This window comes from Amphiura filiformis, chromosome 19 (assembly GCF_039555335.1).
Source record: "Amphiura filiformis chromosome 19, Afil_fr2py, whole genome shotgun sequence".
Lineage (NCBI taxonomy): Eukaryota > Metazoa > Echinodermata > Ophiuroidea > Amphilepidida > Amphiuridae > Amphiura > Amphiura filiformis.
In genome coordinates, this window is record NC_092646.1 from 55,180,218 (window position 1) to 55,207,945 (window position 27,728).

The following is a 27,728-nucleotide window of genomic DNA, read 5'->3' on the forward strand; positions in this document are numbered from 1 at the left end:
GCAGGGTTGCCGAATTCAACTCTACTCGCCAATGCTCGTCTGTTCAGTGTTCGAAATCAGAGCAAATGTGGCACTTTTCTTCACCAAAATTACACTGAAATACATAAATGTGTTCAATCTAATACTTATCTTCAAGTTATATTGACATAACACGAACAAAACTAACCGCAAATATCACTTACTTACACTTCTCAGTTCTTCATTTTCTTGGATTTTGACAGATTACACTTTTTGGCCGTATTGTTTTTGTACCCTGCTGTAAATAATCTTAAAGAGCAAATTAATAATTTTTTTTAACCAAATTATTTTGTTATCTAAAAATGAATTCTTAAACATTTTAGTAATTTTATCTGTTAGAAAATTTTCAATAATTTGTATCATTATTTTATTTCGATGAAAATTATACTGCTTTTACCCTGCTATATTTTAATACATTAATAACTCTCCACGCTAATGGCAAAGTTCTCTTTCGATAGTGCTAACGAACTTAGTTTCTTTGCAGTAGGTACAAGTTCATCGTAAGGTCAAATAATCATTTTTCTGGCGCATGTTGATTCTGAAAATTTGCCGGGAAAGTATTCTTACTTTTATTGTTTTATTACAGCGGGCGGTTGTGAACCAGTAAACTCTGAACTGTATTCTTTACTCAGGTAATCCATTTTGTTAATATGTGAACAATTTTTAAGAAGAAAACGGAATTAAGACTAGATAGTATTGTTTTATTTTTTTCATACATTTCGCCATGTCCATGTTCACGTTTGTTGTCAATACAAAAAAACACATGCATGATGCACATGCAATGATGCATGTACGTACATGATGATGATGTACATGTTATGCAATATGCATTCTATGCGTACATTGTACATGCATGGCCATGTGATGAAGTGGGGTTCCTTTATGTTTCGTTAGTAAATTTCAAGGATCGCGCATCATTTTGCATTGAAACACGCAATTTGATTTTTCGCGAAGGAAGGTGTAATTGATTTACTGTGGGTCATGTAACATTGTCGTGTTGCAGCAGTTGTTGTGTTGGTTGCGACGGGCGCACTATAACTGACCATGCTGACTGACGGAGTTTTTACGAGACCTGTACTAAACTTGTCTCCCAATAACGCGTAACGCCTAACGGGAATGCAACCGGCATGACCGGACTTTGGTTGCTGTCGGGGTAATCCTGTGATGACATAAGCCATTTAACAAGACAATATCATATGTTTTTATCATGCACTTCGGTCTCATGGGCTTTAAGGGGTGGTGCAATAATTATGTGTACCCCCGCGTTGGTGAATTATAGTGGGGGGGGCAAAGATTTTTAGGCAGACCAAAATTAGGGGGAAGCATTTTTGGCAGGTAGAAAGGGGGGTCAAGCGATTTTTGGCAGGTCGAAGGGGGGGGGCAAGGCAGGGTTCCCAGAAGAATCAAGGCTCCAATGTTGGCAGTTCTGTCTGGTAGGCCCTGAAGAATCTTCAGAGTGCGGATGTGGAATCTGGTGATGGGCTCAGTTTGTCTGGAGGCATTGCACCATGTTTCTGCACCATACCAGCCTGGGCATCACATACGTGTTGAAAATATGTAGTGCTGTGGTGGGATTCATTCCATCACATCTGTGGAGACTGGTTCCTAGGACTAGGAGTCAAGTTATTTATTTTTTCGGTTTTGTAGTGTCCCTGGACCTAGACCTAAATGCTAGGATCATTCATTGTTGACTTTAAAAAAAAATATATTGAATTTTGCAAATAAGAAAATTTATATTTTGTATTCATGTCATACTCCATCAATGTCAAAGATATCAAAATGCATTCAAATTCTTTGATGCATTTTGATATCATTTTTTGAAGTACACCGCAAACCCTCTGCGGACCTCATAGCTGGAATTTTGAAAGTTGAGAGTATTGGTATGATGGTATCCTGATCAGTAGTCCTCCTCTGCCTGTTGATGAGCCTGTGGAATAGCTTGGGGTCCGCAGAGGAGATGCCATGATGGCATCCTGGAGGTCAGCTTTCTTTTTGGCTTCGTCTGACCTAAATTGCTGGCGAAGCCTGTGCTAAGTCCATCGTCATCTTCACAGATAGTGGATGACCTTTTGGCGTAACCTAAGGGCCTTCTTCCACTTTGCAAAGGAAGCTTTGCATTCATTCTGGATGGTAACGGCCTCGGGCGAGAGCTTCTTCATTTCACTCTTACTTGGAGAACAGGCAGGGATATATTTATCAGCTGCCTTAGTGAGCGTGGTAGTAAGCGATGCTACCGCCAGATCTATACCAAGGTTATTAGTTAGATCCCACTCCTTCAGCATAATGCACCTTCCCACTTCCTCACTGTACTCACTGGTTTCTGGAGATTTCCATTGGAATCTCTTTTGGTCTCACTTCTGAGGTCTTGGTGCCTTCCTGATGCGACTGTGTAGTTTTGCGATCACTGGGACGTGGTCCGAGCCATTGGTGGCAATGACATCATCTTTGTCAGCCAAGACAGTGATCTCCTTCACCTGGACAGCATTCCTTGGGTGTTCCATGAAGTAGTCGACAGTTGATCTATAGATCAATCCCATTGGAGTGGTAGAATGTTGGAGTGTCTGGGTAGTTCTGAGGCAGGATAATTGATTAATTAAAAATTAAATTTTGGATTTATAAAGCGCCTTTCTCCAGATCTTAGAGGACTCAAAGCGCTGTAATTTCGCTGCAAAGGTGAATCATCACAATCGGATCGCATCAACTAGGTTGCTGCCGACGGCGCACACCTATCCGCATTTAGATTGTAACATCCACCAATTATCTGTGCAGCTCCCCAAATTCCATTGGGTGAAGGAAGTTTTGATAACCAAACAACTAATCACCGATTTTTTGCGATACAGGAGGAAACCGGAGATCCCGGAGAAAACCTCGAGAGCGAGCATGGAATCGGGATAAACCAAGTGCACATGAGTCCTTGGGCGCGCCGGGCTTGAACCCGGGACCTCAGTGGTGCAAAGCGAGGGAATTATCGCTGCGCTAACTCGCCCTCCCGTGGCACAGAACTGGCGCAGGATTCTGTCATGAGCATTTGGTGGTGTTCTATGGAGCGAGGCATTGAAGTCCCCACAGATGATGTTATGGCTGCTGTAGTGACTTGTTATGACCTGGGAGACATTGTCGAGAGTGTCCTTCAGCTCACTTTCAGAGTCATTTCGTCCTCTGGATGGTAGATAGACATTCAGTAGGCATATACTATTGGATTTGGTGTTGAGAGTGATCGCACAGACTCTGGTGTTGGTGATTGGAAGAGGGCGCACTTTGATGTGGTCTTCAATTCTATTTTGCCAAATGATCGCTGTGCCTTTTTCACCTCTAGTTCGATGAGTGGGGATTGTCATGTCCAGAGAGTCAAAGCATGAGACACCACCCAATTCTTCTAGCTTCTGCTTTGCCTCATATTGATGAAGCCAATGCTCCTGGACCACGATAATATCACACTTCCGGGTGAGTTTTTGCAGCATAGTCCAGTTGGAGTTACATTTGTATACCTCTCATATTATATGAGGCGAGGCGAGGCGAGGCGAGGCGAGGCGAAGAGCTCTATTAGGAGCTACTTTCGATGGCTGTTGGTAGTGACTCTGCCCTGACCTAAAATGACTTCAGTCATCTGACTTACATCATCTGGGTCAGTTTTCTCCGCCTGGGTGTGGATGTCAACTGATTCATGCGAGGGAGTTCTCCCCATAGCTGTGCCATAGTTATCATCAGTAGGAATTGTTGCGGTTGTAGGGCTTCTCCGCATACATTTTGTAAGTCTCTCGTCAGCTTTTGTCATGTTGCAGTCAGGTGGCTGGTTATGTCTATAGTTGCGCTGATTCAGTGACACTTGCAAGTGAGTTTTGACCATAGGTGTGCCATAGTTAACTGTTAGTGATGTTGCTGGGCCTCCCGGTATAGATCTCTTGTTCCATGGAACTTGCTATGGTTTGGTGAGTTGTCATATCCAGTGGTACTCTGTTCCAGCGGCTGCTTTACATTGGGTTGAGCTTTCAGGCCTGCAGAGAGCTGTTCTTTTTGGCGAGTCGTCATCTTAATCAGCCCATACAGGTCATTTCTGGAGCTCTGGGCCACAGAAGAGGTGCTTGTGATATCAGGAGTTCTTTCCAGATTACTATTCTGCATGGAGTGTGCCCCACCATCGTTGCATTCTGGTACGATCAGAACCTCTGGGTGGTCAGTCAGGTTCCTAGGATCTTCAGAGTATGTGGCATTATTGTCGCTTTCGGTCATGCATGCTGTTTAAGCTGGTCATTCTAGTCACATTGGAGTGTCCACTCATCCCGTCACTCTTGGGATAGTTCCCCCGCTTTAAGCCCTGTCGCTTGTGGTAGTGCAGGTCAGTGTTCGAGGTTCCGTTAGTGTTGGTGGTTGTTTGAGTCCTACCATATCCATCATGGGGTTTACTCTGGTTGTTGTCATTGCTCCTCATATTTTCTTCATGGGGAAATTAGCCTTTAGAATGTAAGTAAGTCCGGTAAAAAGTCTGTGGGCCCGTACTGATTGTTGAGTAGAATTTTCATTGTCTCAAGATCCGACATTTCATTGTCATGATTGTTTTTGGCAAGTTACTGACAAAGCAATACCGTAGTACATTTGTACATCAATAAAGTCCATAAAGGTCAGAGACCATGTTTATATACGTGTGCCATTTATAACATGAAAATATTACTGTCAATTATGTAGGTATGTGACAAAAAATTTAGATTTTGTTAAATCTTCTCGCAAGTTGTACCATTGCAGTGATTGGAAAGTGCATAAAAAAATAAGTTTAAAATGATATCAAAGTAATTACTTAAAAGCTCACAAAATGATGAAATTACAGCAATTTTGTATTGCCCCATTGTTCAGGGGCACTTTAAAACAATTGGTTTTGTCCAATATGAGGTACTTCCTTTTCACAGTGTACATGTACTACATGTATTATACATGTACATTGTATATAACAAAGTTCATCTAATTAACCCACAGATAGCATACACAGGAGAACAACAATGAAGTACATCCTAGTGTCCGGTGGCGTCATCAGCGGTATTGGTAAAGGTGTGATAGCCAGCAGCTTGGGCATGTTACTCAAAGCATGCGGGTTAAGAGTGACGTCTATTAAGATTGATCCGTATCTTAATATCGATGCAGGGACTTTCTCACCATATGAACATGGTAAGGTCATGTCATGTAATAAGCAGTGCAGGGGTGTCTAATCTTCCAGAAAATTTGAAATTATTCCCAAACCCTAACGTGCTGTGTCACATCCATTAGCAGTGACATTTCTGTTGCTAAATCACAAAAGCAGAAACTGATTTATCGATCAGAATTGGCCACTAATTAGGATGTTATACAATCGCAACTAGCATTTGAGTAGCATATGTTATGGATGATAAAGGCCTGGACCTCCCTCACAGCCAGTCTCAAATGGGAGCTGGGGTTGAAGAGAACGGGTTATGCCGCCCAAATGGATCTGTGTTTTCACAGAAAATGCTGTCCAAATATATTTTTTCACAGAAATCCCCAGACATGGGTCGCGCTGATTTAAAATATTGCCCCAAAATGGCAAAACTTGGGTACGTTTGCATTCATATCCACAAATCACCTGTGCCAGAGAATGGAATGTGTCTAGCATGTTGTCTGATCCTGGCTAAAATATACTGTAATCATAACCCTCCATTGGAACCTAACCCAACTATGCGCTCTTAATTAAACATTTTGGGTTGTGTGTCATAATTCACGATACTCAACCCATTCATTATAAACATTTGATAACCTGTGTGAGTGTGTGTGTCTATTTGTTTTTTACCTTTAGGTGAAGTATTTGTTTTGGATGACGGTGGAGAAGTAGACTTGGATCTTGGTAACTATGAGAGATTTCTAGATGTGACCCTTCACCGTGACAACAACATCACAACAGGAAAGATCTACCAGCATGTGATACAGAAAGAGAGAAAAGGGGACTACCTGGGCAAGACAGTACAAGGTCAGATTGCTTTTGCAATATTGGATCAACAACGATGCTTTTTGAAATGAATGAGAAAAATATTTGTGTAGCCTTAAATTTGTTATTACACATTTGGACCAATTTATAGTTTGCACATTGCATTCGGTCAGCAAGGCATTAGCCAGAGAGGTGTCTTTTGGGTGTCCAAAATGGTCAAAAATTCCCTATTCTACAAAATCAGGGTGTCCACTTCCTATTCACCATATTATAAAAATCAGAATTTTAGGGTGTCCAAATTGAAAACAGGGTGTCCAAATGACACCTGGACACCCCTCTGGCTAATGCCTTGTCGGTCACAATGGTTCATTACATGGAAAATAAGCCATTTTAAAAGTTGCATCATAGGAGTCAACTCTCAAACATTACAGTAAGTAGGCTAGGCCTATTCGTGTGTACCCCATGAGAACTACCTGCTGATTGGGCAAAGAGAAGTTTCCATTATCAATTGGACCAATCAGGAACATTGTTAGAATAATTTCACCACTCAAAAAAATTGGGGTGAATTATTTGCAAAGCTCCATTCTGATTGGTGATTTAAATGAAGATATCATGTAATTGACCAATCAGAGGCAATGTTAGACCGGCCCGTAGTACTCAGGGTTAAGGAAATTTGGCTCCTATTTACCCCCCACACCCCATCCTTTTTTGGCATAAGTAGATTGATTTTGACTAAAAAAAACACAAGCTTAAAAACACCCAATCTATGGGCATGGTTTTTTTTTAAATGTTTTAATTGCCTAATGTAGCGCTGCTAAGAAAACACGGTTTTGGAGGCCAAAAAATGCACCTTGATTTCAAAAAAACTCAAATATCTGTGATTTCCCGCCGAAAATGCAATTTTTAATTTGTTTTTGATTGGGAAAAAATTACAATTTTGTATCCAAAAGGGGTAGATTTGTAACTTGTTTTCACTGCATGATCTATTAAAGATCTAAAAATGCATTGGTTTTGTACACAATTCTATATCTTAAATAGCTTTTGAATTGAACAAAAGTTACAAATCTGCTCCATTTGGACACAAAATTGTAATTTTTGGTAATTTTTTTCTCTACTTTAAAATCAAGTATGAATGATTGCAGTACTTCACTCTTGGTCAATGGCCTCTCCAAATCCACAAAAAAAAAATTAAAAATCCCAAAATGTCAAAAAACGCAAATTGCGCCGCAAATATTCCTAGAAGCCCCATCCTAATGCATGTTTTGTAATATATTTTATTGTATTGTTCACAGTGGTGCCTCATATAACAGATGCTATCCAGGAATGGGTGGAAAGAGTTGCCAAAGTGTCAGTGGATGGTGATCACAAGGAGCCAGAAGTTTGCATCATTGAGGTAGGTATTGTATGTCACTATACTTTGATCAGCTCGTAATCGGCGGGAATTGTTAGGCTTTTACCACTACGCCGAAAAAGTAGATGCACGTTAAGAGTGATATTGTTCATCTGGAAGATCTAAAATGGGCATGTTAAAGAAAATAGTCAAGTATGGGACTTGAATTAATAATTTGATTTTTCTGGCGAGGTGGCACAAGACAATTCTCTAAATAAAATATATTGATATTAATCCGCTATGTTAAAATTCCTGTCGATTACGAGCTGATCAAAGTATAAGTATAATGCAGGTGTTGTGGGTGAGAACTCTTGTCAGGGGATGGAAGGGAGAGTTGCCAAAATATCAGGCGATGGTGATCACATGGAGCCAGAAGTTTTATGGCGTTTTGTGTCGCTCTTTAAACCAGGGGCAGGGTTTGTGGGTGACAACTCTTGTCATGGGATTTGGGAGGGGGAAGTTACCAAAATATTAGTCGATGGTGATCACATGGAGCAGAAGTTTTGTGTCGCTCTATAAACCAGGGGCAGGGTTTGTGGGTGACAACTCTTGTCATGGGATTTGGGAGGGGAAGTTACCAAAATATTAGTCGATGGTGATCACATGGAGCCAGAAGTTTTATGGCGTTTTGTGTCGCTCTATAAACCAGGGGCAGGGTTTGTTGGTGACAACTCTTGTCATGGGATTTGGGAGGGGGAAGTTACCAAAATATTAGTCGATGGTGATCACATGGAGCCAGAAGTTTTATGGCGTTTTGTGTTGCTCTATAAACCAGGGACAGGGTTTGTGGGTGACAACTCTTGTCATGGGATTTGGGAGGGGGAAGTTACCAAAATATCAGTCGATGGTGATCACATGGAGCCAGAAGTTTTATGGCGTTTTGTGTCGCTCTATAAACCAGGGACAGGGTTTGTGGGTGACAACTCTTGTCATGGGATTTGGGAGGGGGAAGGTACCAAAATATTAGTCGATGGTGATCACATGGAGCCAAAGTTTTATGCGTTTTTGTGTCGCTCTATAAACCAGGGACAGGGTTTGTGGGTGACAACTCTTGTCATGGGATTTGGGAGGGGGAAGTTACCAAAATATCAGTCGATGGTGATCACATGGAGCCAAAGTTTTATGGCGTTTTGTGTCGCTCTATAAACCAGGGACAGGGTTTGTGGGTGACAACTCTTGTCATGGGATTTGGGAGGGGGAAGTTACCAAAATATTAGTCGATGGTGATCACATGGAGCCAGAAGTTTTATGGCGTTTTGTGTCGCTCTATAAACCAGGGGCAGGGGTTGTGGGTGACAACTCTTGTCATGGGATTTGGGAGGGGGAAGTTACCAAAATATCAGTCGATGGTGATCACATGGAGCCAAAGTTTTATGGCGTTTTGTGTCACTTCATTAAGCAGGGGCAGGAGGTGACAACTCTTATCATAGGATTGGGGACGACTTGCCAAAGTGTCAGTGTTTGGTGATCACACAACACCAGACATATATTTTTGAAGTATGAAGTTGTTTTGTCTCACCAGAAAGATGTTGCCGTAATTTCGGAGGGTCTTCAAGAGATACTGTTGGATTTTCATGAAGCCTTGTAATGTGCCAGGAGATGGCAAAAGCAAGTGAGACTTGTGGTTTGAGATCCACCTTGTTGGGAGGGGGAAGTTGCCGAAGTGTATGTGGAAGCTGATCATATAGAGCCAAACATTTACATCATTGAATGGTCAGGATTTTTTGTCACGCTAACAAATCAGTTGGTACAGGTGTGGGCAGTGTCCGAAATAAGGAAAATATGGAGGTTGTCCCGAGGATAACTGAAGCATAAATTCTGCTTGTCCTCAAAACATTTTGGTTGTCCTCAAAATGTGTCAAATAATATTTAAGAGGTAAAATATAGTGGTTGTCCAGAGGATAAGTACATATCTCATTATGGTTGTCCCCAAAGATATTTGGACAAGAGGATAAGTGCTTATTTCGAACACTGGGTGTGGGTCATAACTCTTATCAGTAGGGTTGGCAGGTTTTCGCCACAGGTGGAAAAAACTGTGATTTTAACCACTTGGCAAAAACAGTTTTTACTGGCAAAAATGGCAAAAACTAAAAAAGTGACAAATTGGGAGGTGCAAGGAGTTGCCAGAGTATCATTGAGGTTCATGTAAGCGATTTAACCAGGGGCTGTGGGTGTAAATCATAACTCTAGGTTGGAGGGTAGCTAGCTACAAATGTAAAGTGTTTGTGACTGGTGATCACATGGAGCCAGCTATATGTATCATTGATGTAAATCATTTTTCGTCAACCAGTGGGCATGGGTATGAGTGACAACTTTTATCAGGGGGGTAGGGAGAGTTTTTCAACATATCAAACCAAATATCTGTATCATTTAGGTAATAAATAAGGTCCCTGTACATGTACACGGCCAGTTGAAGCCTGGATCATCTTTTTCAGCTCAACAACCGCTCTAGTTGGAGTCAGTGAGGATGAGGCTGTGGATCATGAAGTGCCCCTTAAAGACATTCAATTTAACACTTGTTTAATTTAGTAATGTGCACAATGTCCTTCTCTTATCCTAGCTTGGAGGTACAGTAGGTGACATAGAGGGCATGCCCTTTGTAGAAGCCTTCAGACAGTTTCAGTTCAAGAAGAAAAAGGAGAATTTCTGTAGCATACACGTTAGTCTGGTACCTCAGCCTAAAGCAACAGGAGAACAGAAGACCAAACCTACACAAGCCAGTGTGAGAGAGCTCAGGGGACTTGGTATTGCACCAGATTTGGTAAGACATAGGAGTGATTGTGTAATAATGAGATTATGTTTGTTTAGGGCCAAAGTATTTTTTTTCCATGGGAGCACTCTAGCTCTTGAGAAAATTTTTATGGCATACATTGCGAAACAAACTAAGGAAGTAAAAACTTTTTCAATAGAGATGGTAAACTATTACATTCAGTAAAAAAACAACAACAAAAACCAAAAATTGATGTTAATGCTCTGTGTGCAAGCCATAGGCTTCAATATAAAAAGTCCCAGTTTTGAGCTATTTTTTCAAAATATCAGATGCTATCTTAAGAACCACTGAACCAATACTAGGCTTGTTTGTACTCGTTTTAATGCATTTTTCATGGTGATTCCAAATACGATCATGAAATATTAAAAAAAATTGAAACTTGTTGTCTGCATTCGTCACTGGCATGGAGAAAGTAAATTGAGATATATAGGAGCTATAAAACTACGCTTATTGCATCATCATGATCATCTCATCCATATTCTCAAGAACCGATTTTTGTCTCGCCTCTCCATCAACAGATCCTATGCAGAAGTCAAACACGACTCAGCGACGGTATCAGGGAAAAACTATCCATGTTCTGCCACGTCAGTCCAGAGCAGGTGATCTGCGTCCATGATTGCACATCAGTCTACAGGGTCCCCCTGCTACTAGCAGAACAGAGTATGATTCCAATCCTACGTGACCAACTGAAATTACAGTTCCGACAGAGACCCAACAAAATTTTAAGCAGATGGAGAGATCTTGCTGAAAGGTGAGAGAAGGGTATAGAGCAGTGATTTATAGTGAGCTACACACATGCATAAACCCACATGCTTAGGGTGCACTACGGGATTCTCATGAGAGTAGCAGTGCTGCTACTCTCGAGTACCCACGTCGGCCACCAGACCCTTGTGGCCCAGCAAGCCGGCTGCAACTCGCGAATACCTCGTGGCGTAGGTACTTTGAAGGTACTCCGAGTACCGACACTGGTACTCACCTGCCAGGTACTCCACAGCTGAGTACCGACGTCAGTACTCCAGCCGTAAACAATGACGTCACCCATGAGTTCGGGCAACCTTTTAACCTCATCGTAGAGAAGTAAAATTCCTTTTATATGTGGATATATGGAACTTAGTCTTTCACTATGATAATAAAGAGTTCAAACTCGGATATTTATCAGTAGCGTGATATTTAATAATTTATTGCTTTTGAATTTCAGTATTTAATACACATTAGTTTATATAGAAAAACTTATTATAATGTACAGAATTATTACAGTTATAAAAATAGATAGATTTATTTTTATTTTTCAATCAGTGAATGGGTTTTAACAACATTTTTAAATATAACATTGGAGCTGAAAAAAGAACACTGAAGAAGATTCAAGGGCACAGAAACCCCTTTTACATAAGCTTGACCTTTGACATCCATGTGCGCTCTGACATTGTGTTTACATTTGATTTCAAGACATGGGCCGGAGGAGAATGTCCCGGACGCTTTTTTTTTTTTTCTGCAACCATACCGGGATGCAAAATATTATCAACCCAGAACACATAGGAAAGGGTTAGGGTTGGTTAGGCGCACGGTTCGGTTTATTAGTGTTAGGTTTTAGGGTTTAGCGACACGCCCACGACTATGGTTGGAAAAAAAATATGCGCCCCGGCCTCGGGGTGGACTAACTTAGAATTGCAAGTTCAATTTTCTTTTTTCAAAGTTCTTTTTTTCAATCCAAAACACGGAATACAGCTATATCGGCAGAGGCAAAAGAAACAACCACTCAACAAATACTAAATAGAACATTCGACGTCAAGTTTACAAATAAAGATGCAATTTCACTTTCTAAAATTTAGAATTCTCACGACGCCCATAGGCCTTCAAAAATGTTTTTTTTTGCCTATGACGTGACGGACTTGCAACACTCTTGCAAGTGTCTTTAGGTGTCTCTGGGTGTATATTTACTGGTTTGTTACCAGAAAGACAGTTCAATATGGCAAACATCATTTTGGATGACTGATGGGGATGGATCATTTTTCAATATGGGCCCCTTGTAAATTTGCACTCCACCGGTATATTCGTATCACCAGAATTGCTGTGAATCTTATTTTTTTCCTTTTAGCCTAGTATAAACAAACACATTGATTTGGGGGCTTTAAAATATTGTAAAACTGCAAATTGGCCAAGTAAACACAAAGTTTCACCTTGATTTGTGGCTAGTGTAACATTGAAAATATTCTCACAATTGTTCGAGTATTAAAAACCGGGCCAGAATTATACTCCACCGGAATATTTGTTTATCTTTGACCTCTACAGAGATGCCACTCAGTTTCACTCAAAAAACCTGAAACTGGTGAGAAAAACCTGAAAAAGCATGTGAATGCAGGCCACAAAGCCCCAAAACGGGCTGAAAATAAATAAAAAAGCGGGAATTTGGACTCACAAAAAATCTGGCTAAAACCTGAAAAGTGGCATCTCGGCCTCTATACTCATTAATTTGGTGTAGGCCTAATGGGGTCTATGCCTACTATACATTTTACAGACCGACAGTCAGTGGGAGAGGGGTCCTTATAAGTTTTCCTGGATGTTGATTTTTTTGTTCAATCTTCCACGACAACGTAAAAAAAAGAACCCGTTCTACGGGCCCAGGCGACCGACCCAGAATTTGCGTTTTGGAGAATTTTTTTTTTTTTTTAATTTGGCTAAAAGCATGTAAAATCAGCCGCTTTGGGGCTAAATTTTACTCATTTTGGCTGAATATTTTTAGAATATGTTTGCAACGGCCTTCCGCCCGTAGAACATGGGGTTTTATCATCGCCTATAAAGGGTCAGTCATTATTTTGACGGGTAAGTGCCAGATTCTCCAGCCCCACAGCATTACGTAACAAAGGATATACACATGAATTAAATATTAAAATGACCAGAAATTTCCATGATTTTGGCTCATTTTGTCATGTAATTGAGCCCCGGAGGTAAAATGGGCGTGCCAAAAATTGCTCCCCCTTCCATTGACCAGCCAAAATATATTTGCCCCCCCCCCCCGCCGCATGTATGCCAAATTTTGGGAATCCCGATTTGCAAACCTTAAAATTTTATGGTCTAGATACATAATGCAAGCGCGGTGAACAGAAAAATATTTCACGTCACTAAGTAGATTCATCAGATTTGTTGTTAAACATAAAAGATTTCTTTTGAACAAAACCAAAACATTTACTCATTATTGACCGTTTTGCCTATCATGGTTGTAGACAACATCAGAAGGATCAACAAACATCATTCTGATGATGCCTACCGACCATGACAGGCTAAACCATTTGTGATTCGATCAAGCAAAATCAGTCGGAAGTCGGCAATATTGATTTTGAGATATAGCCAAACAAAGCAACTATTTCCTTTTGTTTCCTATTGTTTTGGAAACTCTTAAATTGGTCATATCTTTGGAACTGCATGTTCAATTTCAATGGGTGTTCTGCAAAATTCAGCTTTGTATAGAATGCATTTTACTATCGTATACAAAACTGAAAATTTAATGTTGCAGACTTCGAATGACTTTGCTTGATCGCATCAATAGTGCAAAAGTTTCAAAAGAAATCTTTTATAACGCTTCCGCATCAGCTGCACTGTTTTCCTAAGCCTTTTAGTGCGTTCCTCATGAATGTGTGTCTAAACTAAAATCGTTTGTCCGGGACCCTTTCTGCCAAAAATTACTTGCCCCTTTTTAGCTTCCCAACTAAAATTCTTGCTCCCCAGGGCTCATGATTATTGCACAGGCCCTTAGCCTTACTCAGAGCAGGCAGCACACATAAACGTTGAAAAAATAGTGCATTTGGCCTGGTTCGAACCGGCGACCTTCATAATACTATAATGACGCTCTAACCATTCTGCAACATGCCTCTGTGGCTCAGTTGGTTAGGCATCATGCTAGTATTACGAAGGTTGCCGGTTTGAAACCGTCCAGATGTACTATAGTCCATATACCTTCCTCGAGTCAGTAAAGTGAAATAAAATTTTGAGAATTTCTCAAAACTATGAATTTTTCAGGAATCTGTTATGCTAGTTGGATTCCTTGCATCATTTCCTTTCTGAAAATTTATACTTTTGTATACTTCTCATCATTACCTTTAGAGATACAATAAAAAGCAATACCTAAATATTATTACTGACTCGAGGAAGGTATACAGATTATAGTTGTTTGCTATAGGTGGGGTTTTTTCAACGATGTGCGCCGCTGCTCTGTGCACTGGCTGCTCTGGGTAAAGATTAAAATGTGTACATCTCATCAACCCAGAGAACTAAGTATAATAATTTCAATATTATGTATTGGTTCATATTGCAGCCGAGTGGCTGAATTAGCCTACATGATTTTTACACTAATTGCAATACTGAAAAACATGTTTAATTGCACACTAGAAATATGTACAAACATTTTAACATATAAAGATAAAACAAGATAATAAGAAATTATTCTCAAATGGGAATGTCAGATAAATGCTACTATGGGGAGCCCAAACAAATCAAAGCCTATAGATTGGAAACTACGACTTGAACAACACCTGACAGCCTCCATTTGTTTTTATCAGTCAAAGTGTACATAACATCATAGACTGGGGCTTGTATTGTGCTGGTGCCATCATAGGCTCTGTTCTCACCAACAGTCAAATCAACCACATACTTATCCGAGGCATCAGTGGAATGAATCAGGACCAATGACATTGCCTTGAGGAACACCACCATTTAAGTAAGACCCCTGGTCTGAATATTCATCTTTATATTTCAATGACTCTTTTCATTAAATTAAATTTTTTATCAGTCATGGTTTTCCTCCAACATTTGTAGATAAATGATGCATGAATTTCAAACATTGTGCGATATTTGTCGTTGGAGCTTGCAATTTAGTTCTTTAAGACTTTAAGGGATCAGAAAAACTTTGGTAGAAAAAATACACCTTACTCAGAAAAAGTTAAAAGCCCTACAAAGTATTCATCATGTCATCATGTACCGAAACATCTTAGATGGTGCAAACTATTCATTATTTGAATTGGTATCAAAAACCATACAATTAGAGTAACTGTTTAGGAAAATTTTAAAGAGTGTTTGAAATTTTATCCCCATGGAGCCAAAAATGTGACCCTTGAAATTTTTGTTTATATTAAAATAGAGAACATAGTGCTTTTATAGATCAACAATACTTTTTCAGATTCATTATGATCAGAGGAATACTTTGGTGTGGTTTTTAACAAGATATGAAATTTGACGCCTGTTTAACCTGTAATTCTTTTCTGACCAAGATGCATTGTTGTCACCAAAGTTTTTCTTATTCTTTGAGGTATGATATTAAAGCTGATGGGTTGGGTTCTTGATGTCTTGATATTGTGCAACTGTGCCCTATAGGTCAGTTTCACTGTGGTACAATATCCAATTGCCAAATGAAGATATTTCATGTAGGGACGATCATCCATCCTATTCTCTGGTCTTTAGCTTGTTGCTGTATCTAGGCCAGTTCCTTCCTGTGCAATGTGCAAATTTTCATCTGAAAAAGGAACATAATTAAAGACAAGTTTAGACAAGACATTTTAATACTAAAAACTAAAACAAGTCTAAAATGGAAAGTGCACAAAGACTGTTTAAAGATGTTTGTTTGATTCAGTATTTGTATTACTATTTCATTAATGGGACATTCAGAGATTCTGAGTTTTATGATTCTAAAGATTTTCAGGAAAGATCGTTTTCATATAGTCACTGTAACGGGATCCGATACCCCTGGGTACGTTATAATAAATCACGCCCTCTTTGGGTCTCCATCATGGCAGAATAGCAACTAAACCACGTCTTTGCCTCCTGATTTATTGTAGTTTTATGAAGCGTTACGTCACGCAACATGGTGTCAGAGTGGTCTTCTGACATTGTGGAGGCCCGTGTGGAGGACTCCGCCCGTACTGAAAGCGAGTCCAGTCGCCGTGGACGTCGTTAAGACTGTGAAAATGCAAGATTTCATCTGGTCATCGGGCGTAAAATATAAGCTTTCTGAACGAACTTCGTCAGTTTCCGTGAGAAGCCGATTGGCCCAAAGTTGAGGTGACGAGCTGTCGTACCTAATTGCCTACGGCTGTGTTTTGGAGAATTGATGGAAGTGCGTATCAGCGAATGCATGAATGTGAATCTGGTCCAAAATTTAAGAATGTCTACTGTATAATCGTCCTTGAGTGTGGACACCAGCTTGGAAGAACTGACGTTTGTAAATCGTCGTGTATCATAAACTGTTTGCTGAGCTAATGTAAGCAATATTGCAAGCATAAAGTAAATAACGCAAGTGACAGGGAGCTGTACAGACTTGAACTTTTGTTGATGATGAGTCAATCTTCAACCGCCTTTGAGTTGAACTGTAACCTGTATGTATATAGTTATCCAAGACCCTTAAAACCGTGAGGAAGCTATACTATTGTGGTTAAATTTTGCAATCCAAGACCCTTAAAACCGTGAGGATGCAAATGGACTTAGTTGGTCATCAAGATGCTCCCAAGAGATGAGATGCACCTGGACTCAAGAAATATCAACAGAAGCCCAGCAACACAGTGGATGTTGTTTGTTTAGCGGTGAAAGGATCTGCTTTTAATGGGACTTGACTTGCTGGTCATTGCTGCCTTCTTCAAGCATGGAAAATACATCATTACATGGACAGATTACATTTATATTGTGAACATTTCAAAAATCAAAATTGAAGATCAAAAGTTTGTTGCTAAAAAAATGACAGATAGAGCAACTTTAAGTTAAAAATAACATGTGTGACATAATCTAATAACAAATCATTCTATGATTGAACTTCATCAACGCTTTTAATGGACAATTTGAACAATGAGACTTCAGCAACGATGAACAAACTTTCTGGGAATTACACAGCATACCAAACTTTGTCGCCAATCATCTGTTTAAAAAAGAGACAATAATTTTTCAAGTATGAACTGGTACCATCAGAACAGAGCTTTTGGCATATTGTTTATTTGTCATAGTCATTGTTTCATTGAAGGAAAATATCCAAAATTGTAATCCTTGTTCTGGAGATACCGTACATGTGTTACTTATAAAATGACTTTTAACAAAAAAATCACAGGTAATGAACAGCTTGATTTAATCACAACCACATGGACAGTCAAATTGACAATATGGACACTTGAAGAGATTTAGTGAAAAAATTCTTCAAGCATAAAATTTTTTTCTAAAGGAAAAGAGATGTAACGGGATCCGATACCCCTGGGTGCGTTATAATAAATCACGCCCTCTTTGGGTCCTTTGGGTCTCCATCATGGCAGAATAGCAACTAAACCACGTGCGTTTTGCCTCCTGATTTATTGTAGTTTTATGAAGCGTTACGTCACGCATAACAGTCACATGAGATCATAATCATCTTTTAGTAAATTGTGCATTCCAAGGGCACTTGTTTGTTTATTATTATTAAAGGGACATTCAAGAGATTTTGAGTTTTATTGTAAATACAAATTTAGTTTTATGGCGACCCTACATACACACATCAAAAGTACTGGAAAAGTCATTTCGGCATGTCACGTGGAACATTATCGTTTAGTGGCTTGTCACATGGCAGGGATCATTGTCTTTTTAATAGTGAAATTATGATTGTACCACTACCACATCATGAAATCAAAATATTAGCATGTGCCTTAAAATCAAAAAACTTACACATACCAGGTCTTTTATATGGAACACAATCTGTTCGTTCTGGACTAAACTCTGTAGACGTGAGCGTTAGTTGCATCGACACATTCTCCTCACAACTATCATGTGGCTAAGTTGCTGCAACAGTTCACTTCAAGGCACCGACCTAATTGAATGAGGAAAGTACAAGAAACATGATTTGTACCGGTATGTTGTTATTTTATTAGCCAAGCCGATAGTAGGCCTAACTTTTCAGAATTTAATACTGACCTGACCCGTGACCTGAATAGTCTTTAAAAATTTAAGATAGGCCTAAGCCTTATATACATGTAATAGCCCGCCCTATTATTTATCAATAAGCCTAGGCCTCAGTGTTTTTTACCCTTCAATCTTTTAATGACATGTCATTTGACTAAAATAGTAAGCCCGGCCTCAACTTCCTATTCGAAGCCTAATCTGTGCAAGCCTAGCTGCCCTAGGCATGTGCCCTCTACACAAGGTGTATCTTCTTTGATCCAGACTACACACACATATACATTGATTGTCACTGACAGGCCTATTGTGAACCAAAATTGCTGTAATAGCCTAGAAATCATACAAAAAGGTGACCCTTTTAGACTAGGCCTAGCCTAAGTTAGGCACAGATCGTAGGCTATGTTTATACTGTATCACCTGTTTGCCAGACTATGACGTGTTTATTTATATTCTGAACTGAAGTTTTAGTAGATTTAATAACGGCCTCTCAGTTTGCCCGATCATATTCATTTTTTGCACAATTTCTTATGCTTGCATCGTATATGTCCAATCCGCACATATATCATTTGTGTCTCGCATTGTCTTTAATACGCTCTGCTAGGCCACGGTGGCACTGTAGTGAGGGGCACGGACAAGGTGGCACACGACAGTGGCCTAAAACTTTGACCCTCCCCAGCAACATTACATGAAGGAAGGAGTCTGCCCCAATCACCTTGTCCTTGAAAGAGAGATGGGCACTCCGGCCTGTTTGTTTGTTTGTTTACCCAGGTTGGTCCGTGAGGAACACATGCTAATGTTAATTAACACAGGCGTGTCCCCTTTTTTAGTGCGTCAAATCCGGCACAGAGAGGCCTCTCACTCATTTTTTTTATTATTTAATTTAGTCTAGCATGTCCAGATATTTAATTACGCCTAATACACATTTAAACTGTCACTGAACAGAGAATACTCCCCGGGGATGACTCGAATCACAGTGACAGTATGAGTATGCTTTTAAAGTTTTTTTTTATCATGTTTATAGGCTAGGCTAGCCTGGCAATAATGTGCATTTTACATCTGTCAACATACAGTTTAACAGTAACAAAGCACCACGTATTCATGGTATTATAAATAATATTAATTAGCACGTTTTTAATATCAAACTGGTGATGAATTGAGAATAAAGCTTACTTAAGTTATCGGCTTCAGTTACTTACCGAACATTCGAGACTACTGAAGTGGTTATACTGTGACGAAAAATGCCAAAAACACCAACGGAAAATCACGGAGTATGCAACCCACATCACGTACAATCCAATAGGAAAATTGCGTGTGTTATCTACGGTGATTTGGCGAACCTTTCTTTCCAAAATCTTTTACAATTCAAGAGTTACTGTGTTTCCAATATGATCTAAGTCAGCAAATCTTTACATGCACAACATTTGAAGACATAAACATCAGGAAATTTTGACTTTTTTTGGTTTAAAAACTGAGAAAATGATGATGTTTCTTCAGTAACTCGTCGTCACGGCCAAATATGAGTGAGTACGCAGATCACGGTGATCGCTGGGCGATTCGATTAGGAATGCAAAAAAACACGACAAGAGTACCTTCATTGCTACTTCACACATGGGGTACACAGTAGGTGACACATGAGGTACACAGTAGGTGACACATGGGTACACAGTAGGTGCTGGCTACTGTGCAGGTACTTCCATGGAAGGACTATTAGAAGTACCCACACTATGGTGTGCCTATAAGTCACCTACTCGGTACACCGCAGTTGACTCGGAGGTGACGCATGGTGGAGTACCGACATAGGTACTCAACTACGGGAGTATCTACAGTATGGTGGCCGACGCTGGTACTTTGGTGTAGTACCAACGTCGGCTACCACGGGATGGGGTACTCGGTAGTAGCAGCAGTAGTACCTACAAAGTACCAGTGCAGCAGAGGTACACCGTCGCCAGGAATCTTGTAGTGTGTATAGGGTGTGTGCATCCTAACTTCCAAGTCCCTGTGGTCAGTGAATTTTTGTAAAGTGCTGAGGTTTTGTAGGTTCATAATTTGTACGATTTGTAGGGCTTTGTCGACGAGGCTGTCGTCGACAAAGCCATGTGCATGCTTGTCGACAAGTACATGTATGGACTAATTGCCAAAAAAAGGCTAGTCATAAAAAATATTAGAGATAAGCTTAAGATCAGCATTATTTACCATGAAATAACTTCTAGGTATAATAAAAAGTAATAATTGAGCAATTATATTGTGGATTAATAGACTTCAGTCTGTAGTGGTAAGTTACAGATTTGATTATGTGTAGTTGATGGTAATATTTTGAACTTAATATTTGGACTTTATTGATGTATTGCTTTGTCAACAACTTGCCAACGTTGGATCTTGAGATTTGACGGTTGTCGACAATGAAAGTTCTTCTCGACAACAGCCCTAATTATTTGTACATTGCAATTTTGCATTCAGCTGATAAAAAAAACCAGCAGGTGAATAGACTATCGATTGCTAGTATCATTTTGATGCCATTTCACATATCTCAATGTCTCCTTTCTTCAGATATGACGGTGCCACCAAAGAAGTCACCATAGCCTTAGTGGGGAAGTACACAAAGTTAGAAGATTCCTATATCTCAGTTATGAAGGCACTCTATCATGCTGGCATGCACTGCAGAACCAGAGTACACATAAAGGTAGGTATGATGTATACTTGAAGGGTTTGTAGCTAGGATCCTAAACCTGTCTGTCTGCAGACCCAATGTCCATGCTATAACCTTGCTGGGATTATAAAGCCATATGTGTACATCCATATCAAAACGATGCACTTGTCGGCTGCTACATGTGTCTCATTTCACAAAATAGCTAGAAATAAATACCAGACTCATCTCCAGTGAGGTCACTTCAAATCATCCCCAAGTCAAATTGTATTCGGAATGTTATCGGTATTCCTAAACCATGTGACTTGGGATGATTTGAAGTGACCTGCACTTGATCCCGGGCACTTGATATGAGTCTGGTATTTATTCTTAGCTATTATGTGAAATGAGACACATGTAGCAGCCGACAAGTGCATCGTTTTGATATGGATGTACACATATTGTAAAATGCACAATGGTCAGCTCTGATGCGCAGAATACAAATAATCAACTTTAGACAATATCTCATGCCAAGCAGTTACGAAAAGTTAACAGCCCTGTTGTAAATTATTAAAAAAAATTTTGGTGTCCAGAACACAAATTAAGATTTTGATTTGAAATTTTGATTTCAGCGCATTGAAGCAGACGATTTGGAGCCAGAAACACAAAGAACAGACCCAGTGAGATATTACGAGGCTCACCAAGCATTATGCTGTGCAGAGTAAGTAGCCATTGAAATGAGCGATATCTATATTGCATATTAGGGAAACCTATCTGGAAAAATACTTACAAAAGCGTTATATTTTAAAACGCATAAAAATATTGCAATCGAGATTACAATTTTAATGCCGATATAGCTTAGGCAAAAAAAAAAAGATGTTTCCTTGCCCTCAACCGACCGATCCTAATTTTGGAAATCGGAAAAAAGATTTTTATTTTCTATTTACTGTACAAAGGAATACCGACCCTACTTCAGGAAATTCCTGAAAAAGTTTTCTTTTCTAATTTTTGCATTCTGAATATATTTTAGAGCTTGTGCTCAATATTTTAGTTGTTTTGTAATGTTAGTTGATTCATTTTGACACTAAAATTGTCTGATTCTTCATATTTTGAGCCTTAGTTAATACAACAGTAGAGTTTGCTAGTAATAAAAAGAAAAAGAAAAAAAAACCTGACCGACCGACCCAGTTGTTAAAATTCATTTGAGGGCAAGCAAACAATTTTTTTCTTGGCCTTATTTTACATTGCTTGATAGATATTACAAGAGGTACATTGTATTCATATACAAGCTGGATGGGGGGTCATTGAGTAAGAAGCCACATGATAAAAATGGGCTCATTGCATGCATGAGAAGGTTCTAAAATGAGTCCATTGGCAAAGAGCAATGATGTTTTTATGTATGGGCCTTCATCAGGTTAACTCTACCCTTAATCAAAAATGCAACTTTCAGCAGAAATACCATGATCGAGTAAAAGTCAGCGCCTTATATTATCACCACACTTACTCGGCACTTAATTGTGCTACATCAACAAATAAAAGTGCAAAATAATTTCTAATTAATCTTGTAAACTAGTATAGATTATAATATATTTCTTTCACAGTGGTATCTTAGTGCCTGGAGGATTTGGACCTAGAGGAGGAGAAGGAAAAATATTGGCAGCTAAATGGGCTAGGGAAAACAAGAAACCATATCTAGGTAAGGCTGCATCAACAAAATTGTCTGTGTTTCCAGTAACGTTGGTCCTTTGGGGAACACAATCGGTCTGTCGGTCAAATAGTTATTTTTTTATATATGTGACACGATCAAGGGAAATGAGTCGGATGTCGCTAATATTGATTTTGAGATATTGGCAAAGAAAGTGTTAAAATTCTTTTGTTTTATTTTGTTTTCAGCGATTGATAAATTGATGTAACTTTGCAAGGAAAAGTAGTATCAACATGGGGTTTTCAGTTTCTGAAAGCACTAAATGTCTTCTTCAGAAACATATGTAAACCTCATTTTTGACCAGGGTCGACATGTGACTCATTCCCCTTGATCATGTCACATATATATTTTGAATTCTGGTTACATGCTGTTGTAGAAGTGGGTCGTTTTGTCGCAAACAATTAAAAAATATATATTTTGCATCCATTAGGAGTAGTCAAGCATTAAATTCCCATGAAAACTGTGCTGTTGCTGTAAAAATAGGGTTATGAGTTTAACTAGTCACGATTATCGCACTTTCAGTTTCCCACGCGTTTGAACTGGAATTGGATTGCGTACTTTTTCGATGTCTAGTGAGCAAATTTTTTCAATATTTTGAGAAAATGATGTCAAATTTTCTATTCTGTATTGTTTGGTAATAATGTTTTTTGCCAATAGTATGTTTAAAGTTGTAATTTTGTGTTTTTGATCTTAAAGATCGGATATTTTCGTTCGATTCAATTCTGAACCCTTCATAAGGGTGCCGATTTCGCAGAACTTTGATGATAATTTTGCCTTTTTGGACACTAAAATGCTTTCGATCCTTAATTTTGTTTCAACCGAGTCTTAAATTAGCAAGCACAATACGGTTGGTACCACTTTTATATACATTGATGAAATTTTAAAGATTTTTTTTCAAGTTTCTAACCCACTTAAATTATTAGCAATTGGACCTCAGTTTACTTGACCTTCAGAGAGATTGGGCATTGTATATTTGAGAGGTTAAGCAGGGTTGAATGAAATCATTGATTTACTTTTTTTTAAATCACTGATTTAAATCAAATTTTTCATTTTTATCATTTTTAATAAAATCAAGTTAATTTAAATTGGCTGTTTTATTTCATTCCTAATGTTTCTACAACTTTCGGATACGATTAAAATACCACTATGATGTCACTTTATCTTTTACTGAAAATTCATCTTCACGGTGCAGAATTCAACAGGGTTTTCCCCCATGATTTTGACTTTATCATAGGGTATAGCATATCTTCTAATAAAAAAAATTTAAAAATCCAAAAAATCATACAAATCCGATTTAAAAAAATCCAAAAAATCAACAACCCTGAGGTTAAGAGATACAGACAGCTTATTGTATTTAAAATTACATTGCCAATTTTTTACCAAAGTTTTATTCAAAATTTGAAGGAAGAGTAAATTGAGGATACTACAGTTTGATCAGCTCATAAATGGCAGGCCTTATAACATCGCGGATTAATATCAATATATTTTCTGTCTTGTGACAACTTGTCAGAAGTATCACAAATTATTATTAATTGCTTTGCCTACTTTATTCAACACACACAATAGACCAGACAGGACAAATATATCACTCTCAATGTGGGTCTCTTTTTCAGCGTAGTGGTAAAAGCTAATTTCCCGCCGATTATGGGCTGATCAGAGTAGTACACCCTTACAGGAAAATAGTGTACTTCCGACATTTATCATGACCGGTGTCCTTCAAAGAAAGTAAAATTCTATGGCTGGTATTTGTGAAGTGATTAAGTTTATTATTTAGAGATTCTCTCATTTTGTCAATTTTAGGTGTGTGTCTCGGTCTACAAGTAGCTGTCATAGAGTTTGCAAGAAATGTCCTCGGCTGGAAAGATGCCAACTCAGAAGAAAATGAAAAGACGTCTCATAATGTGGTAAGAATGCCAAAGTTCTTGGTATTTACATCCAGGCGGATCTCAAATGGGATACTCGAAGTTAATCACATAATGCCAAAATACCAACAAATGATTGTTTATCCTTAGTAAGTTAAAACATTTTGGTTTTGACACCACTGAATTGATCACCATTTATTCTTGTTATGTTCGCCCTCTCCTGGAATATGCCAATGTGATCTGGCATTCTGTTCTTACTGTTAAACAATCCTTGATGATTGAACGTATCCAGAAGAGGGCCTGCAAGATTATATTAGGTTATAACAAGTTCATGTCTTACAAACATGCTCTCAGTACTTGCAACTTGGAACCGCTTTCCACTAGGAGAGAAAGTCATTGCCTTACATTTGCTCAGTCGCTTCATCATGTGAATGCACTAGCGGGCTTCTCCCTCGTAGAAGGAAGGAGGTCCATGGTAGGAGTCGCAGGAATTATGATGAATTTTCCAGGTTGACAATGCGCACTGAAAGATGCGCACTGAAAATTAGGATTAGAGAGTGAACCGATGTTTTATGTGGTAGGCTACTGATCTGGACTCAAGTGTTTGCCTAATTATGTAGCATTTTGTGTGTGTGTTTCCAATATGTGTGTTCCCTTGTTACGCCATGCAGATAGTTGAAATGCCAGAGCACAACACAGGACACATGGGTGGTACAATGAGACTGGGACAGAGACCAACACTCTTCAAAACAGACAAGTCTGTATTGAGTAAGTATACCATGGACAAAATGTCCTGGGAGAGAGACTAACACTTTTTAAATTAGATTCTCTATTGAGAAATCAGTGTCAGGTTGGAGCTTTGCAATGTTGAGTGGCTAAAATGGACCCAAAATAGCCTGATTTTGTGTTATTTTGTTTAGAAAACCTGGGGGAAGCCACCCCTGAACACATATAGTTGGTCTTATGTAATTTTGGTCCACAACAGGCAGATTTAATATAAAGTACATTAATTTGTCCCAGTTTTACTCAGAGGGGACATTCTGCCATCCTTCCTGGTTGCTCCCCAGAGACAATCCTCATACGTTATGAAATTCAGACACAATTGTTTTTGTACTTCAAAAAATAACATTGGTCTTTTGGATTTGCAAATACAAACTGAAGGAAATGGATATTGTCAAATGATGATTTGAATATTCTCAGAACAGAAGGAATTATGGTTCTGCAGACTTACTTCATACAAGAAATGTGACAAACTGAAATTATGGATAATGTTATTTACACAATGTTTCATGTTGTGTTTTCACAGGAACGTTGTATGGTAATCCTACCAAAGTTGAAGAGAGGCACAGACATAGATATGAGGTATGATTAGCCTAGAAAGTAGTGTACTGTAAAAGTGGACATTATCTGCGTGATTAATTATTTCGCTCTTTGCCAATTTTCCTTGTTTTAAAATTTGTGACTCCAAGTTTCCTTCTATTGACCTATACACAAAGGAATATAATCGTGCATTGTTATTTTCGCGGTAGCAGCTTGGAACGCAAAAGCCTGAAAATAAATGTAGCGTGAAAACGTCCACTTTTACAGTAGTGCAGGGGTGGGCAACTTTTTAAACTCTGCGGTCCATAAGGGATGTCTTCAAAATCTAAGAATAATGGAAACCAGGTCCACCTGCCAGTTCCACATCAACAAAATCGCCTGACAATGTTTGGGCAACCCAGTTTAGTGACAGAATCTTTAAAAAAATTCTTGTTGTCTGCATGTATTAGGTAAACCCTACTATGGTGGAGGATTTTGAGAAGCATGGTATGAAGTTTGTTGGTCACAGTGAGGATGGAGAGAGAATGGAAATAATGGAGTTACAAGGTGAGTATCACGTCGCAATGTTGTTAGCATAATTTTTTTTGTACAATTCCAAGAAAAATGTAAGTGTTGGACTAACATTTTTAGTGATGCTCCACCACTGCACTACAGTGGTTTCATCAGACTGGCAATTGAATACATGAATACAAAACCCACCCAAGTCCATGGGAAGTGATTTTGAGAGAAAAACCTGTGTATCATTTTAATTCCTTCAGTTAGATTTACCTGGTCAATATGGTAAGTTTTACGTGCAAATGAGTGGATTAACCTGTATTAGGTATGACGATTAGCATTTCAGGGACTTCGTGGGATTCATTTTAAATGCTGGACTTGGGTGGTTTTTTGAATCATATACAAAGACAACAATGTTGGAATGAGATTACCACTAGTAAGATAATACAAAATAAAGCACACAGGTATGTATAATATTAATAAGCATTCTGCCATTTAATATAAACCACACACTTTCCTTTATTAAACCCATTTTGTTTTCAAAAGTCACTCTCCAGCAATGAATGTGTTACAAGTGAACTTTTATACGGGATATCAATCAATGTGTTACAAGACACAAATCGTGGGATTGGGTGGTTCGTTGATACATGCTATTTTTCACATGCTCAATAGACACAGAGGATGAATTTGAGTTGTCATTTCATCCATATGACAGGCCTATGTATAGCAACAATTTCCCATGCATAACTCAATTTGGCCAAAGTATGGACTTGGGTTGGGTGGGTTTTGTATTCATATATTCAATTGCCAGTCTAATGCAACCTGTCGCATCTCACTTTCCTTTTATGGGTGACATGAACTGCCGTAGAGTCCTTATTCAGAGTGTTTTTTCCCCTTTTTGGCGTATCCAGATGGATTCTTTTAACCATCTAGTAGTCCAATCAGCTTCCCTGTCAATAACTTTACCTCATACATGACGGGGCAAATATGTGATGTAGCATTCACTCAGTGTACAGGCTTTTGGCTAACTCTTAGTACTTCAGGACTAGTTAACCACTAAATTGTTTAGGGTGAAAATTCTAACTTTAGATTTGAGATACCTATTAACCATGAAACAGTTCAGGCGGCCGTTAACCAAGAGTTTAACCTTGAGGTAGCGAATTTGATGCTAGTCTTGTGGCTAGTGACCACCATCAGTCAATTTTGGAGTTCAGTAATGATTCAGAGCACCTTACCAGGTTCCTAAGGTATCTATGGGCCTTATATATTCTTGCTTCGTCGCCTAATTAATAGCCCTACACCTCAATGGAATTACTGTCACTTTGTCACTTTAAAATCATGACAAAAATGCTTATTACATGTGTATGTTTTCCTTTTCAGACCATCCTTACATGGTAGGAGTACAGTATCATCCGGAGTACCTCACACGACCCATGAAGCCATCAGCACCTTACCTGGGCCTCGTTCTTGCTTCCATCAACCGACTGCAATCCTATATCAGCAAAGGATGCCGCATGTCACCACGTAGCTCCTTCAGCGATGTTGAGTCCTCGGATACGGAAGAGGAGATGGCAGCGTTGCTGGACAGCTCGGGGAACTTGAGTTTGACGGACAGTCCACAGGTCAAACAGGAATTGTAATGGCAGATGTAGGATGTACATGTTGGCAAAGAATAGAGTTGGAGATCTTGTGTAGCCCCATGGTATAAACAAAATCCGCTGTA

General features: G+C 39.0%; 1 protein-coding gene across 1 annotated transcript; it reads left to right on the plus strand.

Annotated features, from left to right (window-relative positions):
• Positions 1-536: 536 nt before the first annotated feature.
• LOC140141516 (CTP synthase 1-B-like) lies at positions 537-27,728 on the plus strand. Its single transcript, XM_072163399.1, has 14 exons — positions 537-650; positions 4,987-5,175; positions 5,816-5,986; positions 7,237-7,337; positions 9,895-10,095; positions 10,623-10,855; positions 20,548-20,680; positions 21,256-21,344; positions 22,225-22,319; positions 24,129-24,232; positions 24,862-24,958; positions 25,497-25,552; positions 25,960-26,056; positions 27,386-27,728. Exons 2-14 carry the CDS (start codon positions 5,010-5,012, stop codon positions 27,643-27,645), a joined length of 1,803 nt encoding a protein of 600 aa, XP_072019500.1. The 5' UTR covers positions 537-650; positions 4,987-5,009; the 3' UTR covers positions 27,646-27,728.

Bases quoted from the DNA above. Each gene is read 5' to 3' on its own strand.
- LOC140141516 (XM_072163399.1), top strand. From the start codon at position 5,010: ATGAAGTACATCCTAGTGTCCGGTGGCGTCATCAGCGGTATTGGTAAA. The intron at 24,233-24,861 runs GTAAGAATGCCA...TACGCCATGCAG, and splicing joins AAAAGACGTCTCATAATGTG to ATAGTTGAAATGCCAGAGCA. The intron at 24,959-25,496 runs GTAAGTATACCA...GTGTTTTCACAG, and splicing joins AACAGACAAGTCTGTATTGA to GAACGTTGTATGGTAATCCT.